Source organism: Perca fluviatilis, chromosome 16 (genome assembly GCF_010015445.1).
Source record: "Perca fluviatilis chromosome 16, GENO_Pfluv_1.0, whole genome shotgun sequence".
Lineage (NCBI taxonomy): Eukaryota > Metazoa > Chordata > Actinopteri > Perciformes > Percidae > Perca > Perca fluviatilis.
In genome coordinates this window covers 27104056-27131295 of record NC_053127.1, presented here as the reverse complement: position 1 = coordinate 27131295, position 27240 = coordinate 27104056, and the positions used below count along the sequence as shown (strand labels likewise).

Sequence of the window (27240 nt, the reverse complement as noted above, 5' to 3'; positions counted from 1 at the left end):
TAGCATAGTACTATATTTATTGATTGGATCATTAAGGACAGTCTTCAAGGACAGTGAACGTACTAATCATATATATGGTGCTACAAAAGATATTGCTAATTGAGAGAGGAATTACAGTAAGACCACAGCGATACACTTTGACACAACAAGGACGTACAAATTGTAAGAAAGTACATGTGCTTTCAAAGATTCAACGAGTCCTATACATCACTTAAAACCAAACATACGGTACAATTATATCAAAATAGACACAAATATATTATTATAAAACACATTTCAAATTGCATCCCATTTGTTTAGGAGAACAGAACATACACAATTTCTTATCAAAATAATATCTTCTTATCCAACACATATAATCCACAAATTCCACTCCAAATTTGTTGTGCTTTTTTTTTCTTCTCTGTAATCTCTATTAAGGCAACAATAGGACAGCACCACAGATGCAACCACTGGAGTCACAGGTAGGTAGTATCAAAGGCCACAAACACCCTCCCATAGACGTTACAAATATATTTTCAAGAAGACAGACAACTACAGTAAAAAGTTGAAGGTTATGATCCAAAATGGCCGTCCTGAGCAGTAGTAAGAAACTTAAAGAGTGATGTATAATGATTCATAAGTCATCAATGATTAGGCCTGGCCTTTAATATAATAAAACTTAGTTGATTTAATGTAAATATTTGTTTTTAAATAACAGTATCATAAATACTTACCACAGCAATATACCAGTCTTCACATCAAAGACTTCCACAGTGACTCATTGCAAAACCTCCACAAATGTTCTTTGCATAGTTAATAGATTTTCTGATAGTAAATGCATAGAAAACTAAATCAGTGTGTAAAAGATGGTATCTAGCCATTATGTGAGGAAAGTCTGTCATTTGCTAACAGAAAAAAGTGCAAAATCTATACACAGATTCTTGTTTTTGTGTGGCTAACACATAATAGTGATCGCTGTTAGCCTTACGAAGCAGTTTTCATACTTTTCTGATGGCACTCGCTACCAAGGCTTCTCGCCTGGTGGTTACAAATGCCTGTTGTTTTTCATAATAGGCTGCCTCATTAATAAAAGTGGGATAGACGGTGCCCGAGCCATGGTAGCGGATGGTCTTTCCTTCAAATGTTTGGAACATAGGGTCACCGGGGTTCAGCGGTTCCCAGTCACAGTCCTGAAACAACAAGCAATAACCACGGGGGAAAGTAACTTGAGTACGTTGCTCAAACTAAAATAATATATTCTCACATTCACCAAAGATGTCTCATTTCCTCTTTCATAATAACTCATGTTTACAGGTTCAATAGGTCAGATATATGGGCAGTGAAGGCAGCTGTAATTCAAACTATTCCAATTTTTTTAAGATAATTTGTTTGGCATTTCAGGCCTTTATTTTGACAGGACAGATGAAGACATGAAAGGGGAAGGAGAGGAGGAGGAACGACAGAGTCAAACCCACGACCGCTGGGTCAAGGAGTAAACCTCTATATATGGGCGCGCGCTCTACCAACTGAGCTGCCCGGGTTCCCTACTATTCAAACTTTTACCTGCAGATTGGGGTGCACCATGGCAATGATGTTTCCATTGGCATCCCTGGGATAGTCAATCCTCTCCAAGACCCGGAAAGCTTCCACTGTACAGGGAGGGAACTCCATGCCTGAACAAAACACAGAAAACAACATCCCCAATATTGTAAGCATCCTGGAAAATCATGTATTCCAAAAAAAGGAGGACACTGATGGAATATACAATTATGTCCCAAAAGGCAAATCTGAATCCTGATAAAATTCTGGCTAAAAATTCAAACAAGATGAGAATAAAAACAATCTAAGCTAACAAAGAGAAGGGGAAAAAACTAAACAAACTCCTGTCCGCTGTGATCCCAGATAAGAATGCACTTTTCAACTGATTCAAAAGAGGAATCAAGGTTTTCCCCGGGATCCTGGCTACAAACCTCCCTTCATGTGAACATAAGTACCATTTTTATCCAAGGAACAAAAACCTGCAGTCTATTTATGACCTGACCCTCATTAAATGTAGTCTACAAGAAGAAAAATACATTCTGTGCATGGATTTGAAGTGTATATATTTATGTTTGAGATGACACGTCAAAAATGTGCTCCTCCAAACGGAGTTCCGAACAAGACCTGAGTTAGAAGACTTCAATATACATCAATATCAATATACATATATGAGACAATGCCTTGGGATCTCTCTCTATCTCGCTCGCTGAAATAACACTAAACAAACGATGGGTTCCTACATTCCCTGTCCATGGGAGTCACTCTGCAGGCTGTCATGGCAGCGCGTAATTGTAAAAACAAAAAGAATGTGCTCCCTGACAGAGTTTTTTTGTAGGTCATGAAATAAGCAATTTTCAAAAATATCAGCTATGGATACCCCCACTGCTCCACAGAGGAAATTGGGTTGAGAGAGTCTTAATCAGGACATTAAGATTATGCGGCTTTCTGCAATGCATGCTGAATAAGTCACTTAAGCCTCAGATACATGGCGCCTAATCCACTTGGTGGAAGAAAAAAAAAACTCAATAATTTCAGTTGTTTAAAAAAAAAAAAGGACACAATCAATAAGAACAAAACCATGACCAGTGAGGCTGTCAATGCTAACGTCAGCATGATAACATGCTCCCAATGATAATGCTAACATGCTGATGCTAAGGAACTATAATGTTTACCATGTTCACCATCCATAGGGCCATGATGCTAGAAAAGCAAATAACAGAAAAAAAAATAATAAATAAAAATACAAGAAACAATAACATAAAAGTGGGCCACTGTGAGGTGATGTGAAAAATTCTATATACTGTAAAAAATTAAACAGTGGAAAGAAACTACTTGGTTGTGCTTCATAACCAAACATTAGCATGAAGTGTACAGACTGAAGGACTAAGATTTTTTGGCTTGTGTCTCGGAGGAAGAGTGGTCTTCCTCCCCCCCCCCCTCCACCCCACAACCACAAGATAGGCGGTTTGATCCCAGGCTCCTCCGGCCACATGTCAAAGTGTCCCTGAGCAGGACACTGAACCCCAAGTTGCTCCCAGGATGCTGTATGTAATAGCTGTCTCCGAATACTTAGGATTTCACTACACATACATGTGACGAATTAAGAATACATTTTTGTTTTAAAGTTTCGGGGTTTTTTTATGTGGAAGTAAATATTCAAAAACAATTACCAAGCATAATCAATCTATGGATGGTTGTTGCTGTGTGATTTTAAAGTGTCTGTATAGTTAATTTCATATACTGTATAGCTACATTATACGTAGTACTCTGCTAAAGTCTGTTGAACAAGAAGCTGGAAGGTCCCACACAGTGCCAAAGTGGCCTTTTTCAATATCAGGAACAGGATGTGCAGTGCTTTTCTGGCAGAGCTTGGACATTAAGTAAGTAGCTTTACCACTTAAGATTAAGACCACTAAGCTGTATTGATATGCAAGTGGCAGCACAGAGCAAAAAAAAAAAAGGGACAAATGTTCCAAAAGTTTCCTCCCTGGATCTCAGTGATTGTTATTCTACAGAGCAAGTCATTTTCAACTGTAACAGCAATTCAATCTTTTATAGCTAAACGAGTTGTTTCTTCATGCTGCTCAGCTTCAAAGCGCAGGGACACCGATTCATCACCAAGCCTGGGCATTCATCAGCACCAGTGCGGCCCCACGACAGAAGATTACCACGCCATTGGCAGCCAGACTCCAACAACAAGCAGGCCATTCAACAGCCGGCCAGGCAGGGGAAACCAACCGACTGCAGCTCACACTTGGCACAAACAGCTTGTTTACGTAAAAGAGGAAGGAAAAAGTTGCCTTGCGCCTAAACATTGCAAACACTGTTCCGTGCCTTTGGGAAGAGAAGGGGCAGAGCGGAGGCGGGATGAGCCAGATGCTGATATATTTAGAGATCATTGTGATCTCGGAGTGTAGGTAGGTAGATCTGCATGAATCAGACTGCCACCCATGGGCGTTTTGTCACAAAATATTTCTCGTCAAGATGATGCTGACAAACAGGAAGGCTGACAGAAAAAACAACTTCTTATTCTATTAGATAACACATATGAATCACAGTATTAGTCGTCCCCGAGTCAGAATTTTAGGGACACTTTAATACACTATAGCATTTCCTGTAAACTTTAAGAATCATGTTTGCCTTAATCTCAACTGCTTTGGCATAATCCTTCCAAATCTTTGGACCTGTTGATGAATGCCATATAAATGTGGTGCGTTATAGCTTCAAATTCTACGCTGCTATGGCATGCCTGCCCTACTGTACCTTCATTAAACAGTTCGATGAAGTCCAGGGCATGTTTCAGTATTACCCTCATAGCTTCAAAGATGTTGCTCCTCAAAACACCTTGGGGCTGAGGACCCACTTCCAGACCTGCAATGAAACAATCAGAAGCCACATATGCAAAGGTTAAGCTATTATCCATCTACTGAGGGAATCTATTTGAAATAGTGTCCATTGTCCACAGAGCAATTTGGCTGGACTTGAGAGACTCACCAACAGGGTGCTTGGCAACAGAGCGTGAAGTGGAATATTTCAAAAGAGGATGTTCATTCAGCAGAACAAGACAACTGGCTGGAGCGATGGCTTTCTGCAACACAAAAGCAAGATCTCAGCTGCAGATTACGACACACCTCAACACAGTCATACGCTACACTTCATCAGCCAACGCGGTCTTAGGCAAACCTAACCGTGAGCTTCAGGGCTCTGCGCGATGGTATGGAAAATTAAATCTGCACCAACTCACGTCGGAGCAAATGTGCAAACACATACAATAACAAACAGACTGACAAACAAACACAATGACCACGTGCATCAATCAAGTTTACGTCAGTGGTTTGTCTTGGTAAAGTAAATGCACAAAAAGATTTATTTTTGGGCATTTCCGCCTTCAATGACAGGAAAGCAATGAAAGGGGGAGAGAGAGAGAGAGGGGGGAAGACATGCAGGGAATCGTCCCAGGTCGGACCCGAACCCCGGACCCTCTGTGTATGTGCGCCCGCTCTACCGACTGAGCTATCCTGTTCACACAAAAATCATTTTCAGCACAACAATTCTGATTCTTGTCTCCCTAATTAGCACTGTGGGCCTTCATCGTCAGCCTAATGGATACAAAAAAGTTCAATTATGACCTGCTGAGCTTAAGCTGTCGATGGTTCAAATAATAGCAGATTCTTTGTTCTGATTTGTTTTGACTCTGAATCAGTGGGGGAGCTGAGTCGCCATTTTTTAGATCAATCTTCTATCTATGTATCGCTGTGTAGCATTTGTTTTGTTTGCATATTCCTCTCGCTCTCATTTTCACAAAGAGTATGTTGCTTCTGGCTGCTCTTCGCCTCTCTGGTGTTGCTCTGTGTGCCTTCGTTTTGTGTTGAAAAGCAAGAAGAGGGACATCATTTGTAGGAATATTAAAACTATGTCACGCGATGAGAGAGTGCGCCTCTTCCAGTTCAAGATTATGCATCGCTTCTATTGGACTCCCTCCAGATTGTTTAGACGTGGTCTGAAAGACACACCAAATTGTTGAAAATGTAAGACAGAGGTTGGCCAATTACTTCATGTCCTATGGTCTTGTGATAAAGTCCAGGAATTTTGGACCGGGATACATGATAACCTATGTTGGATGTTCTGGGAGATTGGTCAATCCTAAACGGAACAGATAAGCACATAAGAAACTGGGTCCAGACTAGTTTAATGATAGCCAGACAGATTATTTTAAAGGTCCCATGACATGGTGCTCTTTGGATGCTTATATAAAAGTCTCTTTTATATAGACCTTAGTGGTCCCCTAATACTGTATCTGAAGTCTCTTTTATATAGACCTTAGTGGTCCCCTAATACTGTATCTGAAGTCTCTTTTATATAGACCTTAGTGGTCCCCTAATACTGTATCTGAAGTCTCTTTTAAATAGACCTTAGTGGTCCCCTAATACTGTATCTGAAGTCTCTTTTATATAGACCTTAGTGGTCCTCTAATACTGTATCTGAAGTCTCTTTTATATACACCTTAGTGGTCCCCTAATACTGTATCTGAAGTCTCTTTTATATAGACCTTAGTGGTCCCCTAATACTGTATCTGAAGTCTCTTTAATATAGACCTTAGTGGTCCCCTAATACTGTATCTGAAGTCTCTTTTATATAGGCCTTAGTGGTCCTCTAATACTGTATCTGAAGTCTCTTTTATATAGGCCTTAGTGGTCCCCTAATACTGTATCTGAAGTCTCTTTTATATAGACCTTAGTGGTCCCCTAATACTGTATCTGAAGTCTCTTTTATATAGACCTTAGTGGTCCCCTAATACTGTATCTGAAGTCTCTTTTAAATAGACCTTAGTGGTCCCCTAATACTGTATCTGAAGTCTCTTTTATATAGACCTTAGTGGTCCCCTAATACTGTATCTGAAGTCTTTTTTATATAGACCTTAGTGGTCCTCTAATACTGTATCTGAAGTCTCTTTTATATATAGACCTTAGTGGTCCCCTAATACTGTATCTGAAGCCTTTTTTATATAGCCCTTAGTGGTCCCCTAATACTGTATCTGAAGTCTCTTTTATATAGACCTTAGTGGTCCCCTAATACTGTATCTGAAGTCTCTTTTATATAGACCTTAGTGGTCCCCTAATACTGTATCTGAAGTCTCTTTTATATAGGCCTTAGTGGTCCTCTAATACTGTATCTGAAGTCTCTTTTATATAGACCTTAGTGGTCCCCTAATACTGTATCTGAAGTCTCTTTTATATAGGCCTTAGTGGTCCCCTAATACTGTATCTGAAGTCTCTTTTATATAGACCTTAGTGGTCCCCTAATACTGTATCTGAAGTCTCTTTTATATAGACCTTAGTGGTCCCCTAATACTGTATCTGAAGTCTCTTTTAAATAGACCTTAGTGGTCCCCTAATACTGTATCTGAAGTCTCTTTTATATAGACCTTAGTGGTCCCCTAATACTGTATCTGAAGTCTCTTTTATATAGGCCTTAGTGGTCCCCTAATACTGTATCTGAAGTCTCTTTTATATAGACCTTGGTGGTCCTCTAATACTGTATCTGAAGTCTCTTTTATATAGGCCTTAGTGGTCCCCTAATACTGTATCTGAAGTCTCTTTTATATAGGCCTTAGTGGTCCCCTATTACTGTATCTGAAGTCTCTTTTATATAGACCTTAGTGGTCCCCTAATACTGTATCTGAAGTCTCTTTTATATAGACCTTAGTGGTCCCCTAATACTGTATCTGAAGTCTCTTTTATATAGACCTTAGTGGTCCTCTATACTGTATCTGAAGTCTCTCTTTATATAGGCCTTAGTGGTCCCCTAATACTGTATCTGAAGTCTCTTTTATATAGACCTTAGTGGTCCCCTAATACTGTATCTGAAGTCTCTTTTATATAGACCTTAGTGGTCCCCTAATACTGTATCTGAAGTCTCTTTTAAATAGACCTTAGTGGTCCCCTAATACTGTATCTGAAGTCTCTTTTATATAGACCTTAGTGGTCCCCTAATACTGTATCTGAAGTCTCTTTTATATAGGCCTTAGTGGTCCCCTAATACTGTATCTGAAGCCTCTTTTATATAGACCTTGGTGGTCCTCTAATACTGTATCTGAAGTCTCTTTTATATAGGCCTTAGTGGTCCCCTAATACTGTATCTGAAGTCTCTTTTATATAGGCCTTAGTGGTCCCCTAATACTGTATCTGAAGTCTCTTTTATATAGGCCTTAGTGGTCCTCTAATACTGTATCTGAAGTCTCTTTTATATAGACCTTAGTGGTTCCCTAATACTGTATCTGAAGTCTCTTTTATATAGACCTTAGTGGTCCCCTAATACTGTATCTGAAGTCTCTTTTATATAGGCCTTAGTGGTCCCCTAATACTGTATCTGAAGTCTCTTTTATATAGGCCTTAGTGGTCCCCTAATACTGTATCTGAAGTCTCTTTTATATAGACCTTAGTGGTCCCCTAATACTGTATCTGAAGTCTCTTTTATATAGGCCTTAGTGGTCCCCTAATACTGTATCTGAAGTCTCTTTTATATAGACCTTAGTGGTCCCCTAATACTGTATCTGAAGTCTCTTTTATATAGGCCTTAGTGGTCCCCTAATACTGTATCTGAAGTCTCTTTTATATAGGCCTTAGTGGTCCCCTAATACTGTATCTGAAGTCTCTTTTATATAGCCGCCTTAGTGGCTCTAATACTGTATCTGAAGTCTCTTTTATATAGACCTTAGTGGTCCCCTAATACTGTATCTGAAGTCTCTTTTATATAGACCTTAGTGGTCCCCTAATACTGTATCTGAAGTCTCTTTTATATAGACCTTAGTGGTCCCCTAATACTGTATCTGAAGTCTCTTTTATATAGACCTTAGTGGTCCCCTAATACTGTATCTGAAGTCTCTTTTATATAGACCTTAGTGGTCCCCTAATACTGTATCTGAAGTCTCTTTTATATAGGCCTTAGTGGTCCCCTAATACTGTATCTGAAGTCTCTTTTATATAGACCTTAGTGGTCCCCTAATACTGTATCTGAAGTCTCTTTTATATAGGCCTTAGTGGTCCCCTAATACTGTATCTGAAGTCTCTTTTATATAGGCCTTAGTGGTCCCCTAATACTGTATCTGAAGTCTCTTTTATATAGGCCTTAGTGGTCCTCTAATACTGTATCTGAAGTCTCTTTTATATAGACCTTAGTGGTCCCCTAATACTGTATCTGAAGTCTCTTTTATATAGACCTTAGTGGTCCCCTAATACTGTATCTGAAGTCTCTTTTATATAGACCTTAGTGGTCCTCTAATACTGTATCTGAAGTCTCTTTTATATAGGCCTTAGTGGTCCTCTAATACTGTATCTGAAGTCTCTTTTATATAGACCTTAGTGGTCCCCTAATACTGTATCTGAAGTCTCTTTTATATAGACCTTAGTGGTCCTCTAATACTGTATCTGAAGTCTCTTTTATATAGGCCTTAGTGGTCCTCTAATACTGTATCTGAAGTCTCTTTTATATAGGCCTTAGTGGTCCTCTAATACTGTATCTGAAGTCTCTTTTATATAGACCTTAGTGGTCCCCTAATACTGTTTGAAAGCCATGGTGTCTCTCTCTCATGGGTGGGCCAAATTCTCTTGGCGGGCAAAGCAGAGAAAGGGGAGGTAACCTTGCCCCTTATGACCTCATAAGGAGAAGATTCCAGATCGGCCCATCTGAGCTTTCATTTTCTCAAAGGCAGAGCAGGATACCCAGGGCTCGCTTTACACCTATCACCATTTCTAGCCACTGGGGGACCATAGGCAGGCTGGGGGAATGCATATTAATGTTAAAAAACCTCATAAAGTGGCATTTTCATGCCATGGGACCTTTAAGAGGATGGAAGAAGGAAGGGGTGCCGTCAACCCAGGAGGGGGCTTGTGAGATGGCTAGGGTGGCGGCATTTGAAAATATGTCATATAAACGGTTCTCCAGATTGGATGTCTACACTAGAAAATGAGGAAGGTACCTGCGCTTTCTGGAGGACTCCTAAGAAGCTCATTGCTGGGGAAAGACGTGTAAGATGGGCTTATGGTGTTGTCATTTATACATATGTTCATTGGTTTATAGTGTCTCTCTTTTGTTATTATGCTGTTGTAGGGTCTTAAATATTGTGGTTAATGTGTCATCTTTTCTTGATTTTGGCCTTGGTTTATAATTGTAGGTTTTGTGTGTTCTGTTAAAATAATTTAAAAATGTTAATCATAAAAAAGAAGAGGAACGAGAGGCCTAGTTCATTATAATCCAAACTTAATGTCAGCAAAGTAAGATGTGTATGGTTTTATAGTAATTATTCAAATGTGTCTTAAAACAAAAATGCCGTGTTTGAAATACTATACACCATCTTTAACGGTTGTATATGAAACGAAAAAAAGCAGGGGTCTTCTCAGGCACAGAAGGGCAGATAATGACTAACGAAAACAGGCCGGTGTATTTGGATGGTTGATCTTTTAAATGAGTTTCTTTAACACGTAAAAGGTAAACTGATGATTATATTATCAACATAGGTTAACCGAACCTTTTCAGGGAGACATTTGAGTTAAACATTTACTTTTAAGCACACACAATGATGAGACACCAGAGACACCTTTCACTCTGTGTGTGCCGTAAAGTTTACATTTTTTTTAAATGTGCTCTTCCAGGCTGTCACCTTGATGTAGTGCATCATCTGCAGATTGAAATGGTCTTTGGAGCTCTCCAGGATCAGAGTGCAGCCCATGTTGGACGTTGTGTTGTGGAGGTCAAAGATAACATCGTAAGCGTCTGGGCTTTCTTTGGGTCCGAATATCCTGTTGATCTCCTGGGCTCTTTGCACCTCGTAGGGCAGGTTATCGCCTCCCGGGGCACTGCAGCACACACGCGCACACACACGCACGTGCGCACACACACACACACACACACACACGCACAAACACAGACACACACACAGACACACACCTTATCAGACAATTCTGCCGAAGGAGCAATGAGCTCTGAAGCAGGTTAATGATTTACGTGAGTCTACTTGTCCTACATGCCCTGTAACCCTTCCACCTATCTTTTGGCCATAGTGGAAACATCTCTATGATTAACAAGTTAACACTGTGAGAGCAAAAGCCAGAAAAAAAACAAGAATTTCCTGTGTCAGTGTTGAACGTAGGGTTCGTATTTACTACGGTTCCTCACATGTGGATAACAGTAAACCATTAATAAACGGCAGATGATGCCTTGATAATTGCCATGATCCACCTCATCTGTTAATGTGTAAAGTCGTGGCAGCCATTAAGTAATTCTACATTGGCATACAAAAGTTGGATTCAGCTGGACAGTGGCCCCCTTTGAGAGTGTTAAGAAGAAACAGAAGCCACCTTCTCCAAGTCTTGCAGGTCTGCTCTAAAGGATCCTTCAGAGATTTGTTGTGTTGCCAGGCTGAACTTGCTTTCCCCCCCCCCCCTCCCCACCCCAGACAGACGTTCTACACGCTCTGAGCAGAGAATGAGAGCTGCCCTTTTTTTCTCTTAGCTCTTTTAAAGCATTTCAGAATAACCACTGGTCTAGGACATTCTCCAATCTACTGTAGAATAGCACCTCTGCTGTGCATATTGTCTCACCTCCCTCACATCGGCTCTTTAGACCCCATTTTCAGCAAAAACCTGGCATTGTCCGGACTGGCAGGACATTAGTACACAAGCACAATGTGAACTACAGCTGATGAAGTGGTCTCAGCTGAGCGGACCCACAGGCAGTACATGTTAGGAAAAGCAGAGCTGTCAGTCTATTTAAATTGGAGAAAAGGACACCATGAGCTGTTTTTAGAAAGAGTGTCCAAGTGGTTAATCTTCTTATGTGTTGCCTTCAGAGAAGCCAAACCATATGTGTTTAACAAGATCTTTAAAAGGTCATTTAAAATGTGCAGGATGAGGCAGTAACAGTAACTTCCCCCATACAGTAGGATTTGAGCTTCTACCATCATTTCAGTAAATCAACCTAAAACATTTTAAAGGGAAACATTACAACAGAATTTGAAAATATCACAAATAGACTATATGTAAAATATGGTATACATCATAGGGAATTCTGTAATAATAATAATAATAATAATACTATTAAACACGTTTTGTCACTCAACTGTATATACTCACTAACCAAAAGCACATGCCAATATTCTCATAACAGGGGATTTTGAATAATAATAAGATTTAGCCCATATAAAAAATAAATATGATGGTGATAAGACTACAAGAATTACAACTCCCCCTAGGTTCCAGAAACACAATAACCTTGGGAATGTTGTTATAGTCAGATACAATGTTATCATTCAACCACTGCTGTGTGTGTTCATGCACACCGACTATATGAGCCAGCGTTTGCGTAAGACTTCATCTTCCGCTATAATGCACACAAAGAGGGCCTAATCTTAATTCACTTGCAGCTCGGTCACGTTTTGCTCACGTTTTTCCTGCTGGCTGACAGTCGGCTCAAGTCTGGGGAGGAGGGGACACGCTGCTCTGCTTTTACTGGCAAGGGGGATATTGCTGAACAGTTTGATATATATGTTTTATTGTAGGAATTGCTAGAACAGAACTGTGTAAATCCTATTTTACAAGCCATGCTTTAATTTAGTGTAACCTCTTTTTTCCATGTAATCCATCCTCTATATAAATGCAGTCAATTTGCCTTAATACTGTTGTTTTTCATTCTATTGTTATACATTCTCTAAAGAAGAGATTATGATATTTCCCCCATTTGTCTGGCAGAGCATACAGATGTCAATAAAGTTTTATTTTGTTTCATTTAATAATGCATTTTCCAACACATTTCCATTAACTGATCTTTAATGATTCAACATCGAGCCCCAGTTAGATCCTTGATTTGAGTCACAACAAGCTCCAACAAGAACATTTACCGTTCATACAATGTCATAATTTACATTAAAGCGCCTGTCATGAGTTTTTTTAAACAGAAAATCCCAAACCTGATTAAAGCTGTAAGCATGGAGTGACTTAATTGAAAGGTGCAAGCAGCAATAAGTGGACCAGATTCGACAATGTACATTCGAGTTACAACTTCCTGAAGCATCATCAGGGTCTTCACGTTTTTGAGGTGGATCGGTTTTACACACTAGGAAGAGGACATGTCACGTGTCACGCACGGGATTTAGGCAGATTGGAAAATGTATAGCCTACTGTCTATGGAAAAGGCATGGTCTAGTTAAACCATTTCCCGTTTCCTGTTACATGGAAATGTAATGTCTTGCCATGTCCACGCCTTTCGACAAAAGCTCAAAATGTACTGAGCAATTTTTAAATGAACTGGGTCAATTCTGTAGGAGTAGGCCTACATTATAGGCTACAATGCATGCAAAATGGTCAAAAATATTTAAAAAAAATGCATATTAAATTTAAAATGTTTGACTTCCTGTTGATTTAAGTTATGGCTCCAACCATATATGTCAATGGCTCCAACAGGCTTTTTTGTAAGTATGGACGTATGCCTACCAAATTCCATACATCCAGGTGAAACGTACTGTGAGGGCTACTTCATTGAAAGGTTGTAGGGGGCGCTATGGAGCCAATTTGCCACACCCAAGCACCCTACCAGATGTCCATTTTCACCACTTCTCAGGTGTGTAAAGTTTCAGAACTTTCCGATCACCTTTAGCCTCTCAAAATTGCAAATCATTTGGCTAAATAAAAAAAACAAAAAAAAAACAGTGCGATTTCAATAGCAGTAGCAGTAGAAAAGTGGCTGTTGGTCAGCTACTGTACGTGGTACAGGTCGGTGTAGTTATCGGCCAGTGGGGGGCCGGGGGATCGGCTCACGCTTATGTACCACAGCGGCTGACCATAAGCCACTTGCTCGGGCCCTATAATCAGTAAAATCACATAGGAGCCGGTTGTTAAATGAGAATCTATTTTGTGGATATGTGCCATGAAAAGTTCCCATTCAACATGTGTGACAGCAGCCATGAACAACAACAACAACAACAACAACAACAACATCCAGATCCAGCAGCGACACTGTAGCCTACATGACAGCTGTGTTTACCTGAGGTTTTCTGGGGTGAAGGCTCGGTTCAGGTCCGTGTCCACATATCTGGTGCACTTCTCCACAGCCTTCGGGTTGGTGATAAAAGGTTTGGTCTCGACCCCCTTTCTCTGTATCTCGGCGCTGTTCTTCACCCACAGGTTGACAAGCGTCACGCCTGACATCTCGTTTCCGTGAGTCCCTCCGAAAATAGCGACTCTCCTGGCCTCGTTCAAACACGCGCTGTTGTTGCAAGAAGAAGAAGAAGACATGTCTGGATGGTAAAAAAAATAAAAAAGTATGCCGTCTGGACGAAGACACGCTGATGCGGAGCAGAGGGAAAGTTTACAGCTGGAGCTTCGCAGCCTCACTGTTTAAATGCCTGCTGTGGCTGCGCGCTTACGTAACGTGCCCCCTGGCTTGTTGTGCTCAGTCACCGTGCGTAAAATGAGTTGTGCACGACATCTCCAGTTGCAGGCAAAACTCGGTTAACATGGTTCCTCCCTTTTGTTTACCTATCGCTGTCACACTAGGGGAAAAGATGAACTACTCGTTTCCGGTGATTTTCTTCCAAAATAAAATGTAATCAAAAACAATGTTTCAATATGTAAGGATTAACAGGTAGACTTGTCGGGATACAGTACTTCCGGTCATGGCCTTCAAAATAAAGCCATTTGACATATTTAAGAAATACAAAATGCCAGCGGAAATAGAATTTACAAATCCAAAACTGAAAATACAGCTTTTTCTTTTTCTTTATCATTCCATGATATGTACTGCTACACCCTACGTTATACAGCAGACTAGGACTGAAACAAGTTTTTAGTACCTAAAATAACAGTGTTACTGTTACCTAGAGGTGATTGAATGTCACTGATTCCCCTTATTACATTTATAGCATTCAGAAATGCAGATAGATAGGAACGAACAAGTAGGATGATTTTTTTTAAACTTTAGGACGCATCTGAACTTTGCAAAACAGAAAGTATATAGCATGTTAGTCTGCCAAAAACACAAAACATAATCACAAATTACATTCCTGAGATCATACCTACTTTCTTGAAAAAACATTCTTGGAAATGTTTTACCTAAAGCAGTGGTACTGTGTTACCTTTTAACCCCATGAAAATCCTTGCGTGTGCAAACCTACTTGGCAATAAAACGGATTCTGATCATCATAAACCGTTTGAATCTTAAACGTCATTAACAGAACAAGGTTAGGGTTTAGGTAAAAAAAAAAAAAAAAAAAAAAGAGTTATCGCTGCGCTTCTGCCGACCACAACAATCCGGTGCAACCAAGGCAGGACGAAACAGTGTAAAATAACAAAAAATGTCCGGTGAAACACAGATGTCTTCTTACTTAATAGTCATCTTCATCAGAGTCCTTGCTCTGATGAAGATGTAACCCTACATCGAAACATTAGTCAAGGTTAGGGTTTGTCAGACTTTGCTTAACCCAACCATTCATTATTTCAAATCATCAAAGGGAAAGGTCTATCATCTCTACTAAAGGTGCAGTGGCAGGGCAAAACATGGGCAAGGATAAGGAAAGATACAACTTCCCCCTACTGTCAGACAGCAAATGGGCCAAATGGCCATTAGGAGGCAGGCTTGGTATTCAGACTTGGTTTAACAATGCGGTTAAAATTAAAAACATTAAAAAACTGATTCAAGTCATTTCTGGGGTTTTGTTTCACATTCAAGAGTGATCACAAACAAATTGATTACACTCATTTAATGTAGTTTTAATTTATAAACTTGTGACATGGTCCTTCAAATACTGTTCAAATTCAGGAGCTTTATTACAAAAAGAAAGAAAAACTAATCATTATGGTGCGTCGTTATTTTTCTCAGTCCGTCTCAACACCAAAAAGGTTGAGAACTTTGTCAGTAAAATGCTTTGATACAAAACAAAATACATTCAAAACTGAACTGTCCCTTTTTCACTCAATCCATCGAAAAAAAGATAGAGGGCATCATTTTAGTTAGTTATTTATCCATCTGCAATTCAGCCAATCAGCAACTTCATACTAGCAGTCTGTAAGGAAGTCCTCACTTGGATTAAGCAGTCTCCGCTTGACCTTTCTTTGCTTGGTTTTCATGATATTGTCTGAAGACGACATTTCCAATTTTGAGAGCGACGTCTCAGATACGACGGGGCTGCTGAATATGATACTGGGGACAGCTGATTGCTCATTTCTTTCCTTCTTTTTGTTTTGTCTGGGCCCTAACTCAGCAGACTCGGCCAACGATTTCCCCTCGAGCAAAACATTATCGGTGGATTTCATTTTTTTCTTCTTTTTCTTGACGGCCGTATCATTTAATGCCTGATTTTCAAGTGTCTCCGGAGATGCTGAAGCACGTTCGACCAGATTCAGAGTTTCCTTGGTCGCCTGGTCACAAGCACTGCTATCATGAGGCGTTTCAGCACTGCGACCGTGTTTGCCTTTTTTCTCGTGAGAAACTGGGCCACAGGTGTTCAGTGTAGATCTAAGTGATTCAGCATCTTCAGTGGCAGATGGAGGACCCTCTGGTATCAAGGGGCATGGCTCGTCTTTGCACTTCTTCTTCTTCTTCTTCTTCTTCTTCTTTTTCGACACCACAGCCTCTTCAGCTGGAGAAAGTCCCGCGTCAGCTGTACTTTCCAATAATTCCGTGGGGGTTACTGACCTACTTTCATTTCCCGTCCGTTTCTTTTTCCTTTTCAACCCCGTGTCAGTGAGTTCAAGCAAAGCACTCGGACATGTTTCGTTTGGATACTCGAAATCCACACTGTGCTGCTCTACCGACATCTTCCTCTTCCTCTTCGTGACCCAATCATTAAGTTGCTCCAAGTCACCAGCGCTGACGACGGGGTTTTCTGCTCCCCAGACACCACAGTTTTGTTCCCCATGTGCCTGCGCCTCGTTTTCCTCTGCGTCAGCAACGAGGAAGGACGAGGTCCTCTTCTTTTCCTTTTCCTGCACGGACACAGAATCGTCGCTTTGCGCCACTGTGTCTTCGGATACGTTCCTGCTCAATATTTTACCAATTTTCTTTTTCTTAGTCACCAGTTCAGCATTTTGAGCTTCAAGGCCCTCCTTTGTATTCTGGGTATCATTTACATTTTTTGGATTTTCTTCAGGAGTGTAAGAGATATGTAGCCCCTCAAAGATAGTTTTCTTCTTCTTTTTCAGAGACTGCCCTGAACCTTTAGCTAAAGTTACAGAATCATCCATACAAAAGCTCACATCCACACCCTCTTCTCCATCTTGAGAAGCATCATTAGACGAGGACGGTCGCTTCTTTTTGTGCTTTTTCCTTTTGACATAACTGGACTCGGAGGTTTCTTGAGAAGCTGCGGCATTTTCCAAACAATTCCCTGATTCCTCTAACTGTTCTGTTGACGTTGGCGGCGAATCTAAAGTCCTATTCGATGCCGCCTCCTCCTCCTCACATTGCTCTGTAATTACAAGCCCCTTTACTTTTTTCCTTTTTTTCTTCTTCCGTTTCTCAGCATCGTCATTTAGGGGTTCGGCAACGGCGCCAGACTGTAAATGCTCAACATCCTCACAGCTTCTCCTCTTTTTCTTCTTCTTCTTCTTTTTCTCCTCCTTGCCACCATCCTCCATGTTACAGCTCACTGAAAATACAGAATCCTCCGCTCTCACATCAGACTCGAAGTTTTCATCAACTTCCTGCCTAACATCTGCTGAAGACTTATTCTTTTTTCTCTTCTTCCTCTTGTGTTTTGAATCGGGCATGTCTCTCTCCTCCTGTCTCAGTATTTTATCATCACGGGACTCGTTCTCCATCCCAGTGTTTTCATTCAATTCCAGCTGCTCACTAGTCTGCGCTGCAGGAGTCTCTGCCCTATTATCCTCAGACAGGCTGGGGGTCTCTTCTACCTCCGTGTTCACAGACGCTGCAGCATGCAGACCCTCTGGCTCGTCCCGACTCTGGCTCTTTCCTTCGTCTACACTTTCACGATGTCCCTTTTTCTTCTTTTTCCTCTTTTTTACCTTGGTTTCATTGCATATGCTGTCATTATTATTCGTGTCACTTATAAGACCTGAGGGACCGGGGAGGAGATTTGGGCTTTCAGGTCCGTCCCCGGCCTGTCCTGCCTGGAACAGATCTTCTACGTGGGAACCACCAGTTTGAGGCTCTGTTACTGCGGTGGATGCTTCTCTGCCCTTTCGAGTGGAGTGCCTTCTCTGCGGCTTTCGCGGCTCACAAATGGCAGCATCGTTGTCGTTGCACAGCTCTTCCTCGCTCGCTTTGTTTCCTCGGGTGAGGCGTCTCTTTGTCTTTGGGGTTTTATTTTGCGCGGTAGAGTTTCCGTCACTTGTTGCGTGCTCATCATCCCTCTCCCTCTGGCCCCGAACTCTGCAAGAAGACTCCCCATGATCAGGGGTCTCTGTATCTGAAGACACTGGTATGACCTTTGTTCGTCTTCCTCGTGATGTTTCTTGTCTGGCATCACTAGCTTTCCTCCTCCTCTGTTGTTTTAACTGCTTGCACCAGGTTTGTTGGCTCTTTGCTTTTGATGGTGCCACAAAACGTTTCCTCTCCTGTAAGAGGACACACAGATTATAGCCAACGTCAAACTAAAAATTCCTATGAGGTCCAAGATCTTTAGCAGCGTGCTTACCACCACTTTCATGTCTTCATCTTCTGACCTCTCTTCGTCTTCTCTATACCAGAAAAGATGGGTTTTATTATCAATCAGACTTTATTTGCATTGCTCTTTTCATGCAGGTTAGTGTGATTCAATGTGCTTTACAGGGGACCGAAAAGCTTGTAATAACAGTGCAAATGGGGAAAAACAAATGTAACAAACACAATACAATAAATGATTAAATAAAACAAATAATGGCCATAAAGCGTTCTAATGAAAAGAGGTTGGTTTAAGATTTACATTTTCAAATCTTAAGACTTGATGGCACCCACAAGGGTTAACGTGTGTATGGATTAAACAGTAGTGGCCCTCACACTGATCCTTGGGGAACCACATGTTATTTTACTCTGAATCTATTGCAACAAAGAACTCTCTGCCTGAAAGATACGGAGGCGAAACGGTTATAAACGGCTACAGAGCGACCACTGTGCTCCCTCTGTACCCAGTTAACATTTTTGTGATCAACTGTATAAAACACACTCAGGTCAAGTAGCACCAAAAACTTAAGTTTAATGGCATCTAGATTTCCTGATCTCAACTTCTTTTATGAGGGCTGTCTCTGTACTATGTTAAGCCAGAAAACTAGACTGACACATTTATAAATGCTTGTTGTAGTTAAGAAAACGACTATGTAGACCAGTTTCTCTCAAATTGTAATTAAAAATAGGGGGATTATAGAGAAGTCTGGTACTGGGTGTTGGTGGATCTAGGCTACTTTATTATACATGTAACTGCAACAAAGCATGATTATCCCTCAAGATAAACTTACTCTGACAGTGGAGATAGGTCCTGCCCATCCATGTCAACTGTTGGTAAAGATGATTCCAGATGCTCTCTTTGATAGCCCTGCCACAGCTCTCTGACACAGTTAAAGAAGCCTCCCATCACATAATGCTGCGAAAAAAGGACACACTTTAGCACTAAAGAACATTTGCAAAGTTATACAACAACAGCCAGCAAACAAATGTGTGTTTAGGTATTGGTTATCCTTACATGAAGGCTTGTGTTCTGGACAGCTAACAGAGTGTTTCTGAGCTTACACTTGCGCTTTGCGAGGAAAGGGAAATGGTATTTTGGCAGTGTGTATTTCTTTCTTCTCCTCTCTTTGTCAGTTTTGGATTCTTCGTGGGAAGAGGACGATGGACTGTCTTCACTTCTAGACAGTTCTTCTTCTAGATCCCTGGGAGATACGGGGGTTGACCTCAAGCTGTAGTGGCGTCGTCTTCTTGATCTCACAGCCTCAGGTACTGACTTCTGAGTTAAGAACAGACTGTCTCCTGAGTCACTGCAGAGACACAATTATATTATGTTGCATACAGTAAATGAAACTGGAGTATGTTATGGGAGAAGCTGTATCATCATCGTGACATGTGATGATGTGTATGTCTCTGATGTGGACAATTTGTGTTATGATGGAAGACAGATTGGTCATGTATTCAACATGCCTGGTCATTTTGCACTTTATTATGGGTATTTGTAGTTTTTCGTAAATTTGACGTTTTTTTTTTTTTTAGACGTTATTGATGCTGTATCATCATCGTGACATGTGATGATGTGTAGGTCTCTGATGTGGACAATTTGTGTTATGATGGAAGACAGGTTGGTCATGTATTCAACATGCCTGGTCATTTTGCACTTTATTATGGGTATTTGTAGTGTTTCGTAAATTTGACTCTTTTTTTTTTTAGACGTTATTGATGCTGTGCTTTGTACACTGTACAATACTGGCAAATGTCAAAGTTGGTGAAAGTGGGTCACTAGTGACTTATGCTAGTCTTCTAGCCCACTGGTATTAGGTCACCCCCCCATCTCCTTCTGTATTGTATGTCTCTCGGTCTGTGTTGTTTTTCATTGTATGCCTTGCTGTAAAACCAATTGCCTTCCGGGGACAAAATAAAGTTGAAAGTTGAAGTTGTGAGGTACAGGTACACCCTTACCTTTCTGCTTCTGCCGGTCCATTAGATACTTTATCCTGTTTGCTGTGTCCCACTGAAGACTCAAGATACCGCGATATTTTCTCCACATAGTCCGGAGGGGATGTGTCCAGGACCGCGTGGTATGACTCCGCTGATACAACTTCGGCAATGGGATCAGACTGAGTCCGAGTTCGAGAATTAGGCAGCCCGGCCATTGTATAGCTTAGCTAAAGAAGGTCTTCATTGGCAAGAAATAGTAAGAAGATTACATCCGCGTGATGCCTCCAACGAAAAGATGCTCTAAATGTGTTAGTTGCATCCAATTAATAGTCCGTTTTAGATGCACAAGGATATGTATTAACCGAACATCTCGCTAATGTCGTATAACAAGGTGTGGCTGCATCAAAACAAAGTTAAAAACAGAGCAGTAGACACTACACGTGTGATTCCCATAGGGTGATTTCAATTCAACCAGGAAGTGTTTCAACGTCATCATCACATACATCATCATGAGTAATCATGTGACCAACCATCTAAGAGTAGGCAGAAGCAAAATATTTCTCTGTTTGTACTTCCGTTTTCGACTGCACCTAGTCCTACAGTGAACCGTTCTCTTTATACATCCATGCAGTGAACACGAGTGATTCCTACAGTCCATGGTTATTGTTAATAATTTTTTTCCCCACACAAACATATGATGTGCAAAGTCATTTATATTATATAACCCTGGTGAGAGAAACGATTGATTGTTTATGAATAATGAAATTAATTAATGTAATTGTCATTACAAGAGGATATAAATATATCCTATATAAGATCCCTTGTCAAACTCATTTTCCCAGAGGGCCACACTGGAAAAAGAGAATCACACCAAGGGCCAGACATGTAGAGTTTATTGACGTGCTTTTGTTACGGCATGTCACTTTTTTTTATAACATTTTGGTAGCTTTTTTCCTCATTTTTGTTGTTATAGTGGCTTTCTCAGACATTTGTCACCTTTTTGTAAATTTGTTGCTTTTTCTGATTTCTGTTTGTACGCTTTTTGTTGACATGAAGCCCTATAAAAGTCATCAAAAGAGTTCCTTAGCCATCACAGAATTAGGCAAATCAAGCAAAAACAATGATACATTTTTTTTTAACAGTTTTTAACAGTTTCTCAGCCTGAATATGAAAACTCTCTGCTTCTTCTGGGGGAATTTCTGAGTCTCAGAGTCGGCAAATATGCCATATGTCTGCTTTGTTTGTCAGGTAATTGCAGTTTAAAAAACACTTTCCTGTGTATTTAGTTTGGTGCACAACTAGGCGGGCCAAAATCTATTGTGAACCCAAATTGATATACAGGCCAGATCTAAATCTGCAAGGGGCCGGATTTGGCCCGCGCGCCTTGAGTTTGACACGTGCTATAAGATATACAAGAGTTGTTTATATTGGTCGTTTAATTTAATATGAATATAATTCCCTACATTACCATTCTACACTGTAGATTCATTTTATATTTAAGAGTTGTAACATGAAACCAACAGCTCATCAAGATAAGTGTGCCTTCTATACCTCCGGAAAACTGATTTATTACCATACTGCTATGAATAAAATATATGTATTTAAATGTAGACAGTTGTGCTAATCAGAGACTGGCCCGACCCATAAGCAGACTAAACGGCTGCTTAGGGCCCCGTGACTACCAGAGGGCCCCCAAGATCGCTTATAATAGAGCTTATAACAGAGCCGGTCTATTTAAAGATAGTGTTGCTGCTAATAGGTCTCACATTAGTCTTTAAATGCATATTTGTACATTATGAGTGCTTCAACTAATATTTACAATACACAAGTTGGTTTAGTGCCAAGTGCAGTGGCAACATGTTACAATGTGGAGAGTCCCCAAACCAAATCCTGCTTAGGGCCCCCAAAAGTCAAGGACCGGCCCTGGTGCTATTAAACTGACTGCATAGACGAGAAAACACTATCTGGGATAGGAGCTATCTTGTTAGTATTTACTCTTTGGTTGGTCTACTGTAGCTATGTGCTCTGCTCGCGTCAGTCAGTCGCCTTTTCCTGCACAGCTGCCAGTCTGCTGCTACTTTTACCTTCATGTACAGTTATGGCAGGTATCAGCAAAACTGAAAAAGTTGGGCTGCACGCCCCAGATTTAGAGGAGCTGCGTGGTGGTAAGGACTTCAGCTTATATATCTAGGAGGCGTGTTTATGTAACAGGGTGTTCATAAAACGAGACTAATAACGACTTATTGCTGGCTGCAGTGTTACAAGCAGGACTGGAAGGCAACTTTGCTGAAGTTCAGGTGAGTGTTGTGGAGTGTCCAGATCTCACCAAAGAGCCCTTCCAGTTCCCTGTCACAGGTAAGAGTCTATCAAGTAACGTTCACTGAATTCTTTCACAGTTTGCACAGCTTCCAAAAACGTCACACGCATCTACTGTAGTTTGGCTGAATCTTAATATATAAGTGTGAAAATGAAATCCCTCACGCATGCGTAATGTGTGTGTTTAGTCCGTTCATGCACAATTTGACATTTTGTTAACTCCCAGGCCAAGAACTGCGTTTTGTAGGCCTACTAACGTTACTTCCATTTATCAGCCTCTCAAAGTCTCTCATTAGCTTCAATGTATTGCACATATTCTTCTTTAGAATAACCAGGCCTATTGGAAATGGAGATTTATTTCACATAAAAGATGTATGATGGATTATATCTATACTCGCCTAGAAGAACAATTGTTACAAAAAGCATTTTTATCAGAATTGTGACATTATTCGAATATGACCGCTCATTACATAACAGCAGTAGAGCTATAGGGGATATCTGTGAGGTCAAAGTAGTTTTTTATTCAGGTTTTACTCAAATCAAACCATGTCACTCATTTAGTGCCATAACCAATAAATAACTGAGGTATTCAGTGAACTCCCACATTAAGTAGAATGGGACACAACCTACTGTAACTTTGATACTCACATATCAGTTGAATTACCATAATAACACCCAAGGATGGGTTAAAAGCAAGCATGATAGCAGACCAGGGCTAATGATATCTCGACTGACAGTAAGATAGACCAATAAGTTTGTGTGCAAGTGTTCCTTAAGAAGTGGGTGGGACACCAGTGTTCAGATGCAGATTATCTATTGAAATACTGATTTAACAAACTATATATATATATATATATATATACATATATTTGCATGTGGTTGCATGTGTGGAACATTGGAGGCCTACCTGATCTGTGTCATGTTGTTTTTCATTCCCTTTCTTTCCTCATACCGTAGGCTTGTGTGGAAAGCCTCGCATCACTGATGTTGGTGGCGTGCCGTACCTGGTCCCCTTGGTTCAGAAGCACAAGGTCTTTTTTTTTTTTTTACGAGAATAATGCGTGGAGAAAATGATCACTAGCCTGTAGTGAAGGGGATTATTATATTGTTGTCTCGCCTCATCCCAGGAATACAACATGAACACCCTATCAAAGGAGCTGGAGCTGCCAGGAGCCTTCGTCCTCGGTGCAGCAGGTGCTCCCAGCAGAATTGTCGGAATGAATGCAGAGGTTAGTCATTTTTACATCGCACCACCAATTTGGACTGAAATATCTTCACTTAGGGTCTTGCTTTCTGAAGGGTGCAGCATTACCAGTCCTTTCACCTGGAGTGGAAGCCTCAGATACCATCTCGCACAGCATGCAAAACGATGATCTGTTAAAGCAGTGGCCAAAAAAAGAATAAAAACTGGTACCAGAATGTCACATAGTTTTGTTTTCATGTACATGTTTTTTCCCAGCATGTCTGACTACTGAGTAAATATAAGATTGGAAAATAAACTTTGGGTGCTTGTGGGTTTGCTTTCTGGAGTTTGGACTGGCAAGCAAGTTGCTCTGCAGTGAAGCAACTGACTTGATTCTGGCAGGAGTCACTGGTTATGTTAAATGGTGGAAAAATAGAGAAAAAGCACTTGGGGAAAGTTCTGTAACCCAGAAGCTGACGGACTAAATATTCTCGTCCACAGCTGATGCCTCTGGTTCTGACCGAAGCAGAGGGAAGGCCTGCAGTGAACAGCAGCTACATCTCCTCCATCAATCCAGCTGATGGCCAGTGTCTGCAAGAAAAATACAGTAGCAAATTCTCTGACTGCAACTTCGGACTGCTGGGCAATCTGTACGCTTGTGAAGGGAAGTCTGGAAAGGTAATGATGAGTGTTATCTGATCAAACAAGAGCTGCAAGCTTTTTTGTCTCTGAGAAGGAATGATGGTGCATGCATTTTCAAAACTGCATTGTCGTTTAACTTTTGGCAAATAATGAACATCTCTGGTTATATATGAACATAAGCACAATTATCTGCAAGTTAGTAGCCTTGCTGAAGTTGCTGTGCGTGAACTTCAGCCCCATCACATGTGTGTGCCCAGCATTAGAAGGTATAAACATTAACAAAAGAAAAGTGAGTGCAAAAGCGGCGCTGTCGCGCCCTGTTCACCCGTGTGCCTCTCCAGGTCCTAGAGGTGCGGGCCAAGAAGAGAACAGGAGGCCACAGTCTTGTGACAGCTATGAGGAACACGCTTGAAACTCACTACCCTGATAAAAGCCTGGCTCTGGGAGGCACCTTCATCATCCAGAAAGGAAAAGCTAAAATCCACATCATGGTAAATATCAGTGGTGGAATGTAACTAAGTACATTTGCTCAAGTGCTTGTAATTTACTTGAGTCTTTTCTTTTCATGCCACTTTCTACTCCTACTCCACCACATTTCAGAGAGAAATATTGTACTTTTTACTCCACTAAATTAATTGGACAGTTACTAGTTTCTTTACAAATTAAGATTTTTGCACACAAAACGCATGTAGTTTACAAACTACCATGTTTTATTATAAATTAAACTACCCAACAATATAACGGCCTACAAGTCCAGCTGAAATTATTAGCTGATTAAACACTTAGTTGATTGACAGAACTGTTTGGATCGCTTCCAGTTTCTGAAATGTGACGATGTTTTCTGCATTGAGTACTTTTACTTTTAGTACGTTAAGTACATTTTCCTGATGATACGTACATACTTTTACTTAAGTAACATTTTCAATGCAGCACTTTAACTTGTAACAGAGTATTTTATCAGTGTGGTATTAGTACTTTTATGAAGTAAATAATCTGAATACTTCGTCCACCACTGTTAAATATTTGTCATGATACAGAATGCATGATTGATAGTTACTGAAGTTACATGCGTTGATTTATTTCCTTGTGTATGCTCATCGATAGCCAAGAGAGTTCTCGGCGTGCCCCCTTAACACCAACGATGACGTCAACAATTGGCTCAAGCACTTTGAAGTCAGCGCCCCCCTCATCTGCCAGTCAGTGCTGGTATCCAGAGACCCTGTAAGTAAAGCAAACACACTCATCTCAGTGGGGCAGATCATGAGTTTATAGAACCAATCAGCAGTGCTTCAGCAAAGTAGGCTGCTTTGTCATGGTTCTGTTCATGCGTTTGCTGGGTATCCAGGGTTTGGACCTGCGTGTAGAGCACACCCACTGCTTCAGCCACCACGGAGAAGGTGGCCACTACTACATAGACACCACACCCGACAGTGTGGAGTACCTGGGCTACTTCATGCCTGCAGAGTTTGTCTACCGCATCGACAGGCCCGAAGAGACCCATGGAGTTGGACGGGACTGAACGATGAATGAATGAATTGTGTTTGCAGCAGCACAGCATCTCTTGATAATCTAAATTAATCAAGCAGTGTGTGATTTATTTTAGGTTCTATGTATTCTAAAACTGCATAAAAACGTAACATTTTCTTATAAATATGCATCATTTCTGTAAATCTTTGCTCTTAAATCGCATCTCTGAAACGTATTGTACATTTCTTATAAAAAAAAATCACTACATTTCATGTAATTAAAACAATGTTGAATTTGGATTGTCTTGGCTGCTTGTTCACTGGATGCAGTAGTAGCGTGCAAAACACTCATTACCTCAGAATAGCCCAAGAATAGTACATCTGGGTCCTTGAACTATATAGTTGCCTGCCAACTCCATCATGATAAAAAAAAAAAACTTGTGCAAGAGAGACTAGAGCAGACAGTTGCAGTAATAAGAGAAATCCAGGACAATATTTAAAGGCCCTACACACTAGTGATGGCCATATGAAGCTTCATGAACAATTTTCTTTATTTTCTGAGCCCACTAGATAGCGCTCTCTGTTCAACAAAGGGTTGAAAACGCAATGAATTGCCATTCCTTGAGCATTTTCTTTAAACCAAGAGCGCCATCTAGTGAACTCAGAAAATAAAGAAATGGTTCACAAAGACTCATGAAGCTTCATTTTGTCATCACTACTACATGCTCACCATCCACCCAGACAGGTGTTTCCACTTATTTGTTTAATTACACCTCTTTTTAGGACAGTGGAGGGGGGACGACGACAATGTGCTCGGTTGATAATGCCCTGATATCTCACAGTTGGGTTTATTGAGGGCTGAAAGCAGAGGTCTGATCAGCCAGAAGTGAACACATCTGTGCTGGTACTTAAAAAGCGATCTGGTGAAAAAAAAAAAAAAAAATTCAACAGAAGCTACATTTGTGTGACCGTAGTGTGTGACCCTCGTCCTGGGTTTGAAGCTAAACTCGACTTCTGTGTTTCACATTATTATGAGAAACCCCAAATTGACTGTCAACACCGGACACAACGTTATTACAAATAAAGTTTTCCCTAGAGAAAAATGGCCGCGTCTAACACTGGTGGAGCAATGTATGTTTGTTACAAAGGATATGGGTGGGGCCTTTTTGGGTAGCTCACACCTAATCAGGCTAATTGAAGCCAGATGGTGTGTCAGCTGAATGTGAGCCCTACATATATCCCTTCATCAAATGTGTTCACCATTTGCCTGAAGAAGACCCAGCTGGGTCGAAACGTTGCATTTTTATATTAAATATGGGAGTTTAAAGCAGTGTTGCGGACATTACATTATTTTTGTTTGTTACAAAGGCTCATTTAAACCACACATTTTGGTTGGTCATTCTGACTTCCAAGTCACTTTTGTTAAGAAAGCATTATAAACCCCATCAAAAATGAAAACCGGTGTCAAGAAATTGGTTATAGAAAACAAAACATTGAAATGTGGTACAGCTATATACAATA

At 40.6% G+C, this 27240-nt stretch overlaps 3 protein-coding genes across 3 annotated transcripts; 1 reads left to right on the top strand and 2 right to left on the bottom strand.

Moving 5' to 3' along the window:
- On the bottom strand, positions 1–14085 carry aspa (aspartoacylase). The gene is made up of 6 exons (XM_039776720.1): positions 13558–14085; positions 10181–10376; positions 4516–4609; positions 4285–4392; positions 1546–1655; positions 1–1172 (listed from the first exon to the last, which is right to left on the bottom strand). Exons 1-6 carry the CDS (start codon positions 13806–13808, stop codon positions 981–983), a joined length of 951 nt encoding a protein of 316 aa, XP_039632654.1. The 5' UTR covers positions 13809–14085; the 3' UTR covers positions 1–980.
- A 1171-nt stretch (positions 14086–15256) lies between these two features.
- Positions 15257–20591, bottom strand: LOC120543589. Its single transcript, XM_039776719.1, has 5 exons — positions 20134–20591; positions 19190–19481; positions 18966–19090; positions 18170–18212; positions 15257–18089 (listed from the first exon to the last, which is right to left on the bottom strand). The coding sequence occupies exons 1-5, from the start codon at positions 20325–20327 to the stop codon at positions 15567–15569; spliced, it is 3177 nt and encodes a 1058-aa protein (XP_039632653.1). The 5' UTR covers positions 20328–20591; the 3' UTR covers positions 15257–15566.
- A 1530-nt stretch (positions 20592–22121) lies between these two features.
- c16h11orf54 (chromosome 16 C11orf54 homolog) lies at positions 22122–26017 on the top strand. Its single transcript, XM_039826413.1, has 8 exons — positions 22122–22277; positions 22369–22467; positions 23386–23459; positions 23556–23657; positions 24113–24289; positions 24595–24744; positions 25358–25474; positions 25599–26017. The coding sequence occupies exons 1-8, from the start codon at positions 22211–22213 to the stop codon at positions 25770–25772; spliced, it is 960 nt and encodes a 319-aa protein (XP_039682347.1). The 5' UTR covers positions 22122–22210; the 3' UTR covers positions 25773–26017.
- The last annotated feature ends 1223 nt before the right edge of the window (positions 26018–27240 follow it).

Coding starts and splice junctions, on each gene's coding strand:
- aspa (XM_039776720.1), bottom strand. CDS start 13,808: ATGTCTTCTTCTTCTTCTTGCAACAACAGCGCGTGTTTGAACGAGGCC. Junction 10,377..13,557: donor TTCACCCCAGAAAACCTCAG/GTAAACACAGCT, acceptor TGTGTGCTGCAG/TGCCCCGGGAGGCGATAACC. Junction 1,656..4,284: donor CATCGAACTGTTTAATGAAG/GTACAGTAGGGC, acceptor TGTTTTGTTCAG/GCATGGAGTTCCCTCCCTGT.
- LOC120543589 (XM_039776719.1), bottom strand. CDS start 20,327: ATGGCCGGGCTGCCTAATTCTCGAACTCGGACTCAGTCTGATCCCATT. Junction 19,091..19,189: donor TCCAGAACACAAGCCTTCAT/GTAAGGATAACC, acceptor CTTTTTTCGCAG/CATTATGTGATGGGAGGCTT. Junction 18,213..18,965: donor GACCTATCTCCACTGTCAGA/GTAAGTTTATCT, acceptor TTTCTGGTATAG/AGAAGACGAAGAGAGGTCAG.
- c16h11orf54 (XM_039826413.1), top strand. CDS start 22,211: ATGGCAGGTATCAGCAAAACTGAAAAAGTTGGGCTGCACGCCCCAGAT. Junction 23,460..23,555: donor CCTTGGTTCAGAAGCACAAG/GTCTTTTTTTTT, acceptor GCCTCATCCCAG/GAATACAACATGAACACCCT. Junction 25,475..25,598: donor TGCTGGTATCCAGAGACCCT/GTAAGTAAAGCA, acceptor CTGGGTATCCAG/GGTTTGGACCTGCGTGTAGA.